This window comes from Xenopus laevis, chromosome 6L (assembly GCF_017654675.1).
Source record: "Xenopus laevis strain J_2021 chromosome 6L, Xenopus_laevis_v10.1, whole genome shotgun sequence".
NCBI lineage: Eukaryota > Metazoa > Chordata > Amphibia > Anura > Pipidae > Xenopus > Xenopus laevis.
In genome coordinates this window covers 119,395,133-119,410,333 of record NC_054381.1, presented here as the reverse complement: position 1 = coordinate 119,410,333, position 15,201 = coordinate 119,395,133, and the positions used below count along the sequence as shown (strand labels likewise).

General features: G+C 40.5%; 1 protein-coding gene across 2 annotated transcripts in view; it reads left to right on the top strand.

Moving 5' to 3' along the window:
• The window catches only part of garem1.L (GRB2 associated regulator of MAPK1 subtype 1 L homeolog), a 68,811-nt gene extending 57,997 nt beyond the window's left edge, over positions 1–10,814 (top strand). For both annotated transcript variants that reach the window (XM_018267965.2, XM_018267964.2), the window contains exons 5-6: positions 4,397–4,563; positions 8,968–10,814. In XM_018267965.2, the coding sequence (XP_018123454.1) occupies positions 4,397–4,563; positions 8,968–9,877 (1,077 nt within the window). In that variant the 3' untranslated portion in view covers positions 9,878–10,814. The remainder of the gene's footprint in view (positions 1–4,396; positions 4,564–8,967) is intronic.
• The last annotated feature ends 4,387 nt before the right edge of the window (positions 10,815–15,201 follow it).

The window sequence follows — 15,201 nt, the reverse complement described above, 5'->3', positions numbered from 1 at the left end:
ATGATGACAGAAGGAGAAGAAACAGATGCAGAGAGAGCAATAGTGAAGATAAACCTAATTATATCAGAAATTATGCAGAATTGTTAATTGATTGTATTTAGAAACTTTCTTATTTCAGTATGATGAAGCTTATATAAAATGTTTCATTTTCGTGATAGTTCCCCTTTAAGCACAGTTGTATTTAAACATCCTCAGACATGAGAACACAAGCTACTCTGTACAGCCCATTTAATAACACATGCTAAAGCTGTTGCACTTTTGATAGCAAAAATACCATGTCCCTAATGGGTGAGGAGTTGAGACTTGCTTTCCTAACATTAAATGGGGAGTGGATGAGGAATGATGTGACTGCTATACTGGCAGTGTAGTGGTGTAATTAAAATTCTAGCAAACTTTGGTATAGCACGGGTGGATCAGCTTGGATACAGGAATGCACCAGTTCGAAATGATCCTCGAAAGGATAACTGATGAGCTGTATGGGCTTGTTTGCTGTTGAGCTGTTTTAAAGGACCAAAGTTACATCAATTTTTAAAAATGTCAGTCTGCTTGCAGTTTCACTCTTGCTTAAGTATCCATTCTTTACTGGCTGCCAAACAATAACCTTCAAATTAATGTGGATACTATCTTCTTTACTCTGGTCCAAAGTGCTCAGATTTGCTCTGGCACTTTGACCTATTTCAACCTAACTCCAGACCATCTGGACATGTTTGTCACCTTAAAGGGGAACTATCGGGAACATGAAAATGTAATATTAACTTCAGTGTACTGAAATAAGAAACTTTCTAAATGCAACCAATTAAAAATTCTTTACCGTTTCTGAAATATCAATCAAGTTTATCTTCACTATTCCTCTCTCAGCATTCTCTTCATTCTGTCTTCATGCAGGAGTTTGGTGTCAGACATTCATTGACAGTTAGATCCAATATATCTTATAGGGGGGCTCCTTTTGCCTAGAAGATGTATTAGAGCTCACTCTATTAAAATCTCCAGACATCATGTCTCTCTACATGCAGGATTTGTGCAAAAGGCAGTTATTTTGTTATATTTTGTTTGTACTGGAATCAGTTATTTGAGTGAGCTCTAATTCATCTGCTGGGAAAGGGAGCCCTTTATAAGTTATATATGTTATAAAATGTCCTATTCCTAGCAATTGTTTATTTTATTTATTTATTCATGATTTTTTAACGATTTACCTCTCTTGAGCTTTCAAAGGAGGTCACTGACCCCATCAGCTAAAAACTATTGCTTTGTAAGGTGGCAAATTGTATCGTTATTGTTGCTTTTTATTACTTATCTGTCTATGCAGGCCCTCCTCTCTTTCCATCTCCTTTTCTACTGCATGGTTGCTAGGGCAAACTGCACCGTAGCAACCAGATAGCTGCTAAAATACCAAACTGGAGAGCTGCTGAACAAAAAGCTAAATAACTGAAAAAATATATAAAAATATATAAATATAAATATAAATTAAATATAAATTATAAAATTAAGTTGCCGATAGTCTTACAATATCAGCATCTACATCATACTAAAAGTTAATTGAAAGGTAACTTTAACTCTTATGTTTGCAGCCTCTTTTATAAGACAAACAGATTTCTGGATGTTGTACGTTCTAACCATTTAGAGTGAGAGATTGGCAATGTGTTGACTGAGTACATTGAGATAATTCTGTTCCAGGACCTGCAGTGGAAGGACAAATATTTTATCACCTATAGACGCAATGAATTCAGTCTTTTCATTACGAGTAGGATACATTTCTGTGGAGTGTAGGAAATATAAGAATTTGATTACAGGGGATTTTAATACTGCGTTCTGCGCCCACCTCCTACACACGTCAAGCATAATCGGCAAAACACCCACACCTGCTTATGGAGCATGTCTTGGAGACGGGTAAAGAGCCATATCGGCACTGTTGTCAGACGCACGATCCTTCTGTTGATAACGTCTGTCTGATCCAGACTAATAATGTCAGTCTCGAATCGCGTGCGGAGTGTCAAACAAGGCAATTCACAGGGTATTTCTTTGTTGTTGTTGTGAGTAGATCTGTATTTTTTAAGCAAAGCTTATATTTTCCTTTGAAAGGAGAACTAAAGCTTAAATAATAATTTTTTTTCAGAAAGAACCAGCACTTTAGGATGGAACTACTTTCTGGAAGGCTGTTGTTTCTCCTACTCAATGTAACTTAATGTGTCACAGTGGGACCTGGATTTTACTATTGAGTGCTGTTCTTAGATCTACCAGGCAGCTGTTATCTTGTGTTAGGGAGATGCTGTCTGGTTACCTTCCCATTGTTCTGTTCTTAGGCTACTGGGGGGGGGAGGAAGGGAGTGATATGACTCCAACTTGCAGTACAGCAGTAAAGAGTGACTGAAGTTTATCAGAGCACAAGTCACATGACCGGGGGCTCCTGGGAAACTGGCAATATGTCTAGCCCCATGTCAGATTTCAAAATGAAATATAAAAAAAATCAATTTGTTCTTTTGAGAATTGCACTATTGACGTTGTGAAAAAATAATTTTTAACTAAAGAAGTAACTTGAAATGCTGTTCATTGTGTTTTGGGCTTCTATACCAGCCCAAGGCAACCACAGCCCTTTAGCAGTAAAGATCTGTCTCTCCAAAGATGCCCCAGTAGCTCCCCATCTTCTTTTCTGCTAATTCACTGCACATGATCTGTGCTGCTGTCACTTACTGAGCTTAGGGACCTACTCACAATATACAGTACACATAGAATAGAAATGTTGTAATATAGAGTTGATTAGTAATTAATACAGATAATTACTACATGGCAACACAAAAACCAGTACATGTAGCACCAGAATTTAATAATCTGCCCTGTAGCATCATCTTATATTACAGACCAACCTCATTTTCTGCTGGATAATTAGTGACAAGCTTAGCTTCTCAACTGCTGCTCAGAGCCCACTGAGCATGTGAGTGTCGCAGACACTTTCCAAGATGGTGACTCCCCTGTGACAAGTTTGAAGTTCTGGATCATTGCTGCTATTGACAAGCTGAAACTTTAGGCTGGTGCAATAAGTTCTGTATATGAAATATGGCATTTAGTTTAGTATTCAGCAGCTCTCCAGCAGTCTGGTTGCTAGGGTTGAAGTTACCCTAGCAACCATGCATTGATTTGACTGGAATTTGAATAGGGGAGGGCCCCTTTGAATAGGGGAGGGCAATTACTATTGCTGTAATAAAAGGCAGCAATAACAATAAATAACAAAGTAACAAAATCAGTGGTATAACGAGATGCAAATTATTTTGGGGCCCCCAACATATCCAGAGGTTGTCCTGTTTTACAAATATATGTTGAAATTGCTTTTAACATAGTCCCTCCTGGGACCCCTGCAGCCGCAGGGTCTGCTTCCTCTGTAGTTACACCCCCCAAACAAAATAAGTTATGGCTGAGTAGCAAAAGTATTCCAATAGGCAGCAGCGAGAGCATTAACAGCAAGAAAACATTAGTTTGACCCCCCTACCATTCTGCAACCCTAGCAAAGCTGCTTGTGTCTTATTTGTGCCGTCAGCACTAGATGCATTAAAGTGTGTATTATTTTACTTCCAGTGTGGGGTTCTTGTATTACCAAACACAGAGGTCACACATCTGACTTGCTTAGTGACAGAGGAAGAAATAGACAATATATGTAATGTAGAGAAACCTGTCTGGTGTCTATGTCTCTGCCGCTCTACTACTCCTACTAAATTACATTTCATACACTTGCACCTGCTCATTATTGACTACTAATGGTGTAAAATAGGTTCAGTATTTTATTGTAGAAAGCATATCCTTTATCCCCTGCTTCGGTTTTGCTGTTTCTTATCTCTCTCCTGCTTGTGTATCGTGCCGTCCTACGTAATGCTCCCTTTGCTCTGCCAGCCATACAATACAGGACAATTTATTGGACCTAAAACACCCCATGAGAGAATTGTTTTCTGATGATTTTAATATTTTGAGAATTTGGCCAGTTTATAAAGGAGAAGGAAAGTCGCCCAATTATAAAGAAAAAGCAAAGGCAACAAACATTTTGGAATACCAAAAGTTAGACACCCCCAAGTAAATGTAATTTCTTACCTGATACCCTGGGCCAGTGCTCCTGTTAGCTGAAAACCGCTGGGAGTGCCTTACATTTATCACCCAAAAGTGGTTGTTGCCTTTGCTTTTTCTTTAATTGGGTATATTTTCTACAATAGAGAGAGAAGATTGGGAACTATCCAGAGAGACGAAGGGCATCAAGAAGCGTATTCTTGGTATAAGACCCTGAACAAATATAATTTCACATATTCTTGTTGTACAGGGAACAAACCTGGACTTTTTTTTCTTCTCTACTGAAATTCCTATGAATTGTTTCACCGCATTGGTAGCATAATTATAAGATAAGTGTGTTTAATTCTAGGTAAAAGAAGAATGCAGACTTCTGAATGCTCCGCCTGTGCCTCCACGCACTTCCAAACCGTCTTCCCCCACCCCATCTGTTTCACCAACGTCTGGAAAAATTGCACGACAGCAAACAAGATCCCCCAGCCCTACCCTTTCTTACTATTCATCAGGGCTGCATAGACTGTAAGTATAAAGGTTGTCCATTGTAGGTTTCATTGGGAGTATGTTTATGAAAGAGTAAAGTCAGAGATCGCCACAGTCCTCTAGAGTGAAATGCCGCCACTCTCCATTTATTTCTATGGGATTTTGAAAGGCGTATTTATCAAAGCATGAACTTTCACTTTCTCCCATTGATAAATACTCTTAAAAATCCCATAGAGATGAATGGAGAGTGGCGCAATTTCACTCTAGAAGACTGTGGTGATCGCTGACGTCACTCTTTGATGAATATACCCCATTGTGTTTTCTGTTGCTGAAATAGACGTGCAATACTTGCCATAAGCTGCTGAAACTCAAGTGCCAAAACTTAAAGGGGTGGTTCACCTTCAAACAACTAGTTGTTTTCAGATACATCACCAGAAATAACTACTTTTTCCAATTACTTTCTATTTTCTAAGTCATCGTTTTTCTAATAAAGTACAAAGTGTAATTTTCCACCTTCTAAAATAGCTCTGGGAGGGGGGGGTCGCCGACCATGTAAACTGTTCTATAAATGGATACATTTAGTTGATACATTTCTTAACTTTGTCCCTGCTGAGCAGAATCCCTGAGTTTCATTAAAGGCAGCTGTTAGAGTTGATACAATAGTCGCTAATACTCCAGAGATGCTGCTGAGAAATGTATCAACTCAATGTTGCAAAATTGTAACAGTTTAGGGTCTGCACCTGAATTACTGAGCTGCCAGACTCAAACACCAGAGACAGGGACAAGTCAACTTTAAACTGGACACTACATTGTTCTTTGTAAATGGCCAGTTATCAGTGTTACTTCTTTCTGACTGACCAGTGGTTGACCAAGTTGACTTTTGGTTGGGCAACACCCATTATGAATATCCCCATAAACCACAGAAATGCCTATTCAAACTGGGGGTTCATTGCTGCTATGCCTTAAAGGAACAGTTCAGTGTAAACATAAAAACTGGATAAATAGGGTGTGCAAAATAAAAAAATGTTTCTAATACAGTTAGTTAGCCAAAAATGTAATGTATAAAGACTGGAGTGACTGGAATCGCCAGAACACTACTTCCTGCTTTTCAGCTCTCGAACTCTGAGTTAGTCAGCGACTTGAATGGGGGCCACATGGGACATAACTGTGCAATTGATACACAGCATTCAGCTCAGATTCAAAAGCAACAGTTATGACCCATATGACCCCTCCCTCAAGTCACTGATTGGTTACTGCCTGGTAACCAATCAGTGGAAACCAAGAGAGCTGAAAAGCAGGAAGTAGTGTTCTGGCTATTATGTTACACATCCAGTCACTCCAGCCTTTATACATTACATTTTTACCTAACTAACTATTAGAATTTTTTTATTTTGCACAGCCTATCTATTTATCCAGTTTTTATTTTTATACTGAACTGTTTCTTTAAACAACAACACTCTCATCCTGTACTTGGTATGGGACCTGTTTTATCCAGAATGCTTGGGCCCTGGGGTTTTCTGAGATTTGGATTTCCGTGCCTTAGGTCTATTAAAAAATAATTTAAACATTGATTAAACCTAATAGGATGGTTTTGCCTCCAATAAGGATTAATTATATCTTCATTGAGATCAAGTACAAGCCACTGTTTTATTATTACAGAGAAAAGGGAAATCATTTTTAAAAATGTGAATTATTCGATTAAAACAGAGTCTATGGAAGATGTCCTTCCTGTAAGTCTGCACTTTCTGGATAATGGGTTTCCAGATGACGGATCCTATACCTATAGTAGTAATTGTTATGTAATATTACCGCCACCCTGACCCGTTTTGGTGTAGATTGTTATACTGCTCTTGGTTTGAAGCCAGAAAAAGAATGGCCTTGGTTCATGTGATGAGATTTGGACAGTAGAGCTGCGTTTGGATCTCTTTGCTTTATTTATTCACCATATTGGCTGCTGAATCAGTAGACTCAAAGGGGGTCATTTATCAACACTGGGCAAATTTGCCCATGGGCAGTAACCCATGGCAACCAACCAGATTGCTGCATTCAATGTTCTACTTACTGCTGGTTTCAAAAAGCTTTTTACTGATTGGTTGCTATAGGTAACTGCCCTTAGGCAAATTTACCCAGTGTTGATAAATGAGCCCCTGTGTGTTCTAATGTACTACCTGCATGAGGCTTAAAATTCAGAGCCATTGCTAATACTTCTACTAGGTGGATTAGCGATGCAGCGGTAATTAGAGTTTTATTAGGCACAGAACCTATCCACTGCATTAAAGTGCAATAAGCAGACCACTGTGGGAAGACATTTAGGGTGCCGGAAGCTCCAGAATTTCCTAGGGCAATATCTGTGTACAATTTAGTACAACTACAGTTGTGGCTGCATTTGTAAATGGCCCATAAAACAGGGCTTCTGACACTTTATACTTGTTAATGGGGAAGCGTCGCCCCCCCCCCCAAGCTTTAGAGTGCTGCTGCTTTTGCTCCTAATGGCTTTATTACCATGGTAACGTAAGCGCAGCTACATTTGTGTGGCTACCCCACACACCATCTGTATATGGCTTGCAGATATTTCTTAATTGCAACAATAACACAACAAGAAATATTAAAGGAGTCCGATTTCAAAAATCCCCAAATGAGGTTGCACCTAATAATACTTTATTAAATGATTGATAATTTGCATCCGTTTGTTTAGCCTTTGCTGCAGCTTAGTAAATTGTAGCGCACATCTATGGACTCCTGCAGCGAATCCCAAAGCTTTATACTTATAGGAAAGCCATTTTGACAAGACATCCAAGAGCCTATAAAAAACACTGCAGGAAGCAAATACGTTTCATTGAAGGTTTGTGATTCTGCCATATCATAAATAGATAATTAATCATGTCAGCTAACAAATGAAATACATACAGTCTGCTAATAAGTTCTCATCTAGACAAATGAATGTGGGCAGCCAACACCAATATGATTTTGACCTTTCCAGCTCTGAAGAAACCACAGATAATCGCAGAGCCAAAACAGTCCAAGGCTCTAAATATTTAAATTGTTTCTTTGTAAATACAACCTGTGTTTGCTGTTAAGGAGACGTCATATAGCATTTCCTTATGTGACATTCACTCTAGGATCCATTATCCGGAAACCCTGTTACCCGAATTACGGAAAGGCTGTCTCCCATAGACTCAATTTTATCCAAATAATCCACATTTTTAAAAATTATTTCCTTTTTCTCTGTAATAATAAAACAGTAGCTTGTACTTGATCCCAACTAAGATATAATTAATCCTTATTGGAAGCAAAACCAGCCTATTGGGTTTATTTAATGTTTACATGATTTTATGGTAGACTTAAGGTGTGAAGTTCCAAATTATGGAGAGATCCGTTATCCAGAAAACCCGGGTCCGCAGCATTCTGGCTAACAGGTCCAATATCTATATGAACAATATTGTTACTCTGATATACTTGAGAGTATGGCGGTTGTGAGTCAGCTCAGCGTGAAGAGGATTTAAGACACGTTCACATAATACTATAACATGAAATTGTACTTATACAGACAATGAAAGTCTTCGACTTCTCTGTTTAGTGCAAGAAACATCAAACACTATAAATATTTTTTAAAATAGTAGTTCAGTAAAACCCCCATTGATTGAATTCAGTGTTGAATAAGGGGGTCTATTGCCATTAAGTTCTTGGACTTTAAGAGGATATGTTGCTATTCTAATCACTTCAGAAAAATGTAGTTTGTTTAATAAATCTGTTTCACAATTTTTTTTTATTTAACAAGGTTTTATTTAACAAGTCCTTTAACCTAACTTTTTTATGGCTGAAAACAACTAGGGATGCACCAAATCCAGGATTCGGTTCAGGATTCGGCCTTTTTCAGCAGGATTCGGATTCCGCCGAATCCTTCTTCCCGGCCTTACCGAATCCAGATTTGCATATGCAAATTTGGGTTGAGGAGGGAAATTGCATGACTTTTTGACACAAAACAAGGAAGTAAAAAAATTTTCCCCTTCTCACCCCTTATTTGCATATGCAAATTAGGATTCGGTTCGGTATTCTGCCGAATCTTTCACGAAGGATTCAGGGGTTCGGCCGAATCCAAAATAATGGATTCGGTGCATCCCTAAAAACAACACATTTATGCTGAGAGTCGTTGACAGGTTTCACTAGTTTTAACTGGTGGATTCCATTGCTTGGCCCAGCAATGTGCACTTCTATTCCGATAAACATGCTCCTAAACCATTTACGTCTCGTTAAAAATATGTATTCTATTTGTGAAAAAGAATAGTTTAGTTTGGGTGTTTATATCAGGAAATTTTGCAGTTTTATTATCATGCTGAATGAAGTGAAAACCCATAAAAAAAGCTTATTTTTTTTCTCTCTGTGCCTAGATTTATAAGCCTACGTGCTAGTCGTATTCATAAACTTGAATTTGTGTTTTTTCAGAGGCATCACAGAGAGTGAAACGACCAACTCCTCGGATAATTCTCAAGTTTCCTGCTATCCATGTAACTGGATGAAAAATGAAAGCGCTGATCTTGAAAGCAATTTGACTTGTGGGAGCACGTCATCTGAAGCCCTTCCTTCCCGACTGTCCTGGCCAAACCGATATTGTGGCGGGGCGGAAGGCCTTAACGTGAACGATCTGCACATGGATCAGTGCCGCAGTTATTATAGCTATCCTCGGCAAAAGACACCAGGAACACCAAAGAAAAACTCTCCAGCTCCGTTTGACTTTGGCGGCTGTGGTTCTTTTACGGAGTGCAACCAGGTGGCACAGGGCGACTTCTCCGACATTGTACCGGGCTGTCCAAAGTCTGCAAGCTACTCACTAGAAAGTTCCACCGATAGAAAGTTATCTGACAATAGCACCAAGCAAAGTTTATCATGTCCCGCCTTACCACCTCGTGCACCAAAACCCAACGAAGGAAACGCTCTCTTGGAACCCTTGTCCCTGCCTATGAAAATCGATGGAGCCGAAGAAGAAATCCAGACTTGTTCTCCAGACTTCTCAGAAGAACATTATCTCGCTAAAAAGGGGGTTCAGGATATTTTCTCAATTTCCTACCCATTCTCGTCACCGCTTCACATGCAGCTAGCACCAAGGTCTTGCGGGGATGGTTCTCCTTGGCAGCCACCGACTGATCTTTCAGGACTGTCCGTTGAAGAGGTGTCCAAATCCCTTCGATTCATCGGTTTGTCGGAGGACGTGGTGTCCTTCTTTGTTTCCGAAAAAATTGACGGGAATTTACTTGTCCAGCTAACGGAAGAAATACTCTCGGAGGACTTTAAGTTAAGCAAGCTACAGGTTAAAAAATTATTACAGTTTATTAACGGCTGGCGACCGAAGATGTAGTAATTGGGAGTACTGCAAAGGGTACTGATCAAAGCTAAATAGCACTTGTCAAAGTGCCGGTGTTATTTGTACAATCTGCAAATGTTTTGCACTAAGAAATAGTCCGGACTGTGTATTATCCTACAAAAGAAGAAATACTTACTATGCAGTGAATGGTACGAGTGGATGAATCAATTAGTACTGTATCTCAATGCAAACATTTTAAGACAACACTCACAGTGTGCCTTGGGCATCACTGAATACTAAGCAGCTGCTACAATATTTTAAGTTAAAGGGAAAAAGCATTTATAAGCTTCGTATAAACCTGTAATGGACATTAGGAGCCAAAGCTTAAAAGATATAGTCAGGTATAACGACTTGGCCACAATGGTAGTCGGCTTAGTATGTTTTCCTCTAATGGGCCATAATGGAGCACTTGATATTCATTATCCAAAATGGGTGACTTATTTCTAATTATACAGATTTAGAGAATTATAATCCAGATTTTATTATCCGTAGTTCCCGTGGCAGAATTCTGCATATAGATCCTGTTCTTAAACCTTTTACTTAAAAGCTCACAGTCTGTACTTGTCCTGAACCAAAAGTCCCAGCCAAGTCTCCCATTGGCCAGTCCTGAGGGGATAATGAAGGCACAATAGAGAGTGACATTACTTCTAGAAGTAGCATCTGAAGAATGTAAGTGCTGCAGTGACCCATGCAAACGTGGGTTTTTATTTTTTGGCCCCATTAGGTTTCAGGTATATTCGTTACTGATGAAGTGCAGTTTTAACATAGCGTTCCTTATCATTATTTTTATGTTTATAATGTAACGTAAAGACACAGAACAAAACCACTACCTGAGATGTAGTAACTCTTATTGTGGTACAGCAACGTCATTGGGAAACAATGTCTTCTTGTATATATAAATGTGTATAATATATAAACTTATTTTCACTCAGTAAACTTCTGTGTCGTCTTCTTCCCAAAATGTTTGAAAAGTAAAAGAGTGATGGGACTTGCTCCGAAATGTTGATTTTACTTGACATCAGATTTAAAGGACAAGGCAACCCAATAAAGATAGAGCAGCAAAGTAATTGGCAGCGCTGCTGATTCTTCTTAATCCTGCACAATTTCACAGTAGCCCAGTCATCCATGGTAAAATATCTACTACAGGTATGGGACCTGTTATCCGGAATGCTCAGGACTTAGTGTTTTCCAGATAATGGATCTTTCTGTAATTTGGCTCTCCATACCTTGTCTACTAACAATGAAACAAAGATTTAAACATTAAGTAAACCCAACGAGATTGTTTTACCTCCAGTAAGGATTAATTATATCTTAATTAGGAATAAGTCTTATTATTACAGAGGAAAAAGGAAATCATTAAAATGTGATTATTATTATTTTGATAAAATCGAGTGTTGGAGACAGCCTTTCCATAAATAGGAGATTTCTGGATAACTGATCCCATACCTGTACTTGGGTGCATCATAATGCAGCATAATGCTGCACTCTAAAGACAAAGGGGCAGATTTATTAAAGGTCGAGTTGTATTTAACCTGAGTTTTCGAGGGGATTTTTCAGTCGAACCTCGAATTTTCAGGTTAAAAAAAAAACTTCAATTTTTCAAGAGTTCTTTACCCCGACGCTGGAAATAGCTAGATATGTATTTGGGGATGGGGGGGATGGGACAAAATGCTGCTGAACATTTGCTTTCAGCCACAGTGATGTGGGGACCATACTAATGTAAACGTGGAGGGAAGTTCCATTCAAACTATAGAGCAGGGCCTGTTGATATTCTTGTTAGATGATCCCTGAAGTAAAATAGTAAATAGCTTTGCCCGGAACAATATGCGACAAACCGGCTTGTACAGTCTGAGACTCTTTCAAACACAATCACGCCCAGCGCAGGCAGCTTCTTACTGACATTCTCTTTGCTTTTTTAGATCACTGGTTTCGGCACATTCAGAAAATGGCTTTATGGCTTCCCCTGTAGCGCCTCTGTATCCTTATATCTGTGTAATGGAAATAATATTAAGAGATGCATTGAATGTTATTTCCCGCTTGCTGTGCGACTTATTCTAGTGGTTACCCCCTCCCAGGTCCGGACTGAGAATGAAAATAGGCCCTGGCATTTCAGGCACACAGAGGCCCATTCAGCCCTCATCAGCCCACTAAATAGTGACTTTCTATGGCACCTTATACCAGCCCCTCTGGCATTTGCCAGAACCTACAGATTGCCAGTCCGGGCCTGCCCCCTCCTGCTTTTTGTTGTTCCCTCCCCTTAAAGGCACAGTTCACCTTAAAATGAATGTTTAGCACAATGTAGTACTTTCCAGCCTTATGCTATAAAGGAATTTATATTTTACTTCCACTACCACTCCCTTGGTGCCTCACAATCCGGTTCAGGTGCTGGGCATCAGGTACAAGCTAAATGTACGGTATTTTGTCCCATTTAACATATAGGGCTGCTGTATGATTTCCTTGTATGTCAGCCCTATGTCCCAGAACGCTACTGCAGCACAGTATAACAAGGGAGATGTCATTTTAGTAAAATTCACAATTTCTTTCGGGTGTGAAGTCTCCCTCCACAGGGTGCCATGTTTCTGATGTTCTGTGGTTAGTTTGGGAAGGATATGGCAGTAACCCAATCCCAGTAAAGTGCTGTCAGAACCTCAGCAGATCCCTGCAATTGTTGTGGTCCCAAGAGCTACAAGTCCCAGTGAGGCACTGACTGATACGTTTCTGCGTATATTCAAGAAAAACACTTTTATACAATGTTTAAGGGGCCCAGTAGATTCTAATTCTTCCACTGCTAACCCACCATGGTCCTGTCCTCTCAGTGTTGAGTCTGACTTGGCAGCAGCGCTTTTTTCATTGTATCTTAGCGTCTGTATCGAGAAGCAAGAAGTGCAAGAACAGTGCTGGGCTCAGGGTCCTCTGCTCCAGCACAGTGTAGTTCCTTTCAAAAAGCACTTTCTCCCTAATTTAAATACATGCTGAAATCATCTCCCTTAAATAGAAATGCATATGTGAATACTGGCGCCAAACTGCATAAACAGAAGCGCCACCTGCTGGCAAGCCAAAGAAAGTGCTTTGTGTGCAGCCTTCAATCTAGAGATCAGGCTACAGGGAGTACAGAATTGCCATCTTGTGGCAAAAATGTAAACTGTACGTGAAGATCAAATAAGGGATAAGATAAGGGATCTGACTGACGTTGGCATACTTTGTAAAGTGAAGCCTTAGATGTATACACAAATACCATACTTTGTGATAGTCAGGGAGACAGGTTAACACCTGCGGGTTCTTTCTCCTTGACGTCTCCTGTGTTGATTGGCCGATTCAAACTACTACCATTGGTCCTGCAGCTACTAATACAGGTGTGCTACCAGCTCAACGCATGCCTTTGATAAAGCCCTCAAGTGGCTGGTGAAACACGTCAGGCGCACTTTAGGGAGGACATCAGATAGGGACTTAGCATAAGGGCAAACAACTCACATGCGGATTGGAAGCAAACTCACTGTGGGTGAAGGGGTTGGTGGTTCTATTGGATCCGAGGGTCAGCACTATCGGTACATACATCGGCTTAGGTGTGCCTGAGGCACAGTATACTTCACACGATAGGCAGTTCCAACAACGGCCTTGTGTCACCGGTATAACTCACATAAGTGCCTCTACCTAACCACTGTACAGGAGGGATCTCTAAGTGGGTGAAGGGGTTGGCATTTGAAGTGGAATTGTTTGGGTGACTTTTGTCAATCAGCGTTCCCGCTACTAACCTATATTTTAGTCTTTGCACACTGGACATTTGTTTTAATGTATTATTAGAAGTTATTTTTATTTAATGATTACGCATGAGCTTTCAGGTGTAAGGGTGCAGCTATATGGGTCAGTTCTTTTTCTTTTCTGATACACAAATGTAAATTGCAGTCTGACATTAAAGTCCTTGGTATTGGCTGGATTTTTACTTATTCAATGTATTGGGGCCAGAGGCAAAACTTCACTTTTGTATAAAAGATAGTGGAAAGAAAAAAAGAAGTGAGGTGCACACTAGAAAAAGCAATAGATACAATCAGACATTCTGTACATATAGAGAGGAGCCCTGAATGGCATTGAATTTCTCTAGACAGCCTCTCACCAAATAAGTCCATTCTGACTAGGGAGTGGCCATTTACCACTTTTCCTCCAGAATTATAGTGGGAAGGGGAGGCAAGTGATTTCCAATGCATTAATGACTTTTTTGTGGTAATACAGTAACTGTAAGTAGCACATCCTAGAGTGTGGCTTAAGTTGCAGGGCACCTGTTATTTTATTCCTAGCTGGCAGTTAGGGGAGTGAATACTTGGGAAAGCCAGATTCTCCTCTAAGAATTGCAAACCTAGAACCTCTGAATTACTGGACCGGACTAGAAGACATGGAGCAGAGAGCCCATCTCATCCCTACATTCAAGACATTGGTGATATGGTGTTAAATACATTCTATTCAAAAACTTCATATATACTGTATATATCTCATGTATGTACAGTTTAAAGGGGAAGGAAACCTAGTCGGCGCAAACCCCCAACCCCCCTCCCGTTTGTTGCCCCCCCTCCCTCCTCCCCCCTGGCCTACCCGTCCCGCTAGGCAAATGCCCCTAACTTGTTACTTACCCTTCTGCGCAGGTCCAGTCCAGGGAGTTCACCGACGACATCTTCTTCCACGCGATCTTCTTCCTGCTGTGAATGGCGTTTTGGCGCATGCGCAGTAGGAGCATTTCGCCGGTACGGATCTACTGCGCATGCGCCAAAAGTCACACGCATGCGCATTAGATCGTACCGGCGAAATGATCCTACTGCACATGCGCCGTTCACAGCAGGAAGAAGATCGCGTGGAAGAAGATGTCGTCGGTGAACTCCCTGGACTGGACCTGCGCAGAAGGGTAAGTAACAAGTTAGGGGCATTTGCCCAGCGGGACGGGTAGGCCAGGGGGGAGGAGGGAGGGGGGGCAACAAACGGGAGGGGGGTGGGGGGTTTGCGCCGACTAGGTTTCCTTCCCCTTTAAGAGCATCCTTCCATTCTCCCCACACCTGGGATGTCTCTCTGCCACTTAATCCTGATTCTCTAGTAGTGGACAGGACCAGGAGCGTGCCCATAAAACTGGCAAAAGATGCAACTAGGTCGGCCTGCACATCACTATTCTCTAGGGGTCAGGGCCCAGTTGTAGATATTATTGTGTACAAACAAGACAGGGGTTTCACCAAGTCCAGTCTATTCAGGTAGAGTCCAAGGTTGTTTCAACCTGATTGGTGTGCCCTCCATTTAACTATACTTTTATAAACAACGTGAGACAGTTGATGCCAGAATAA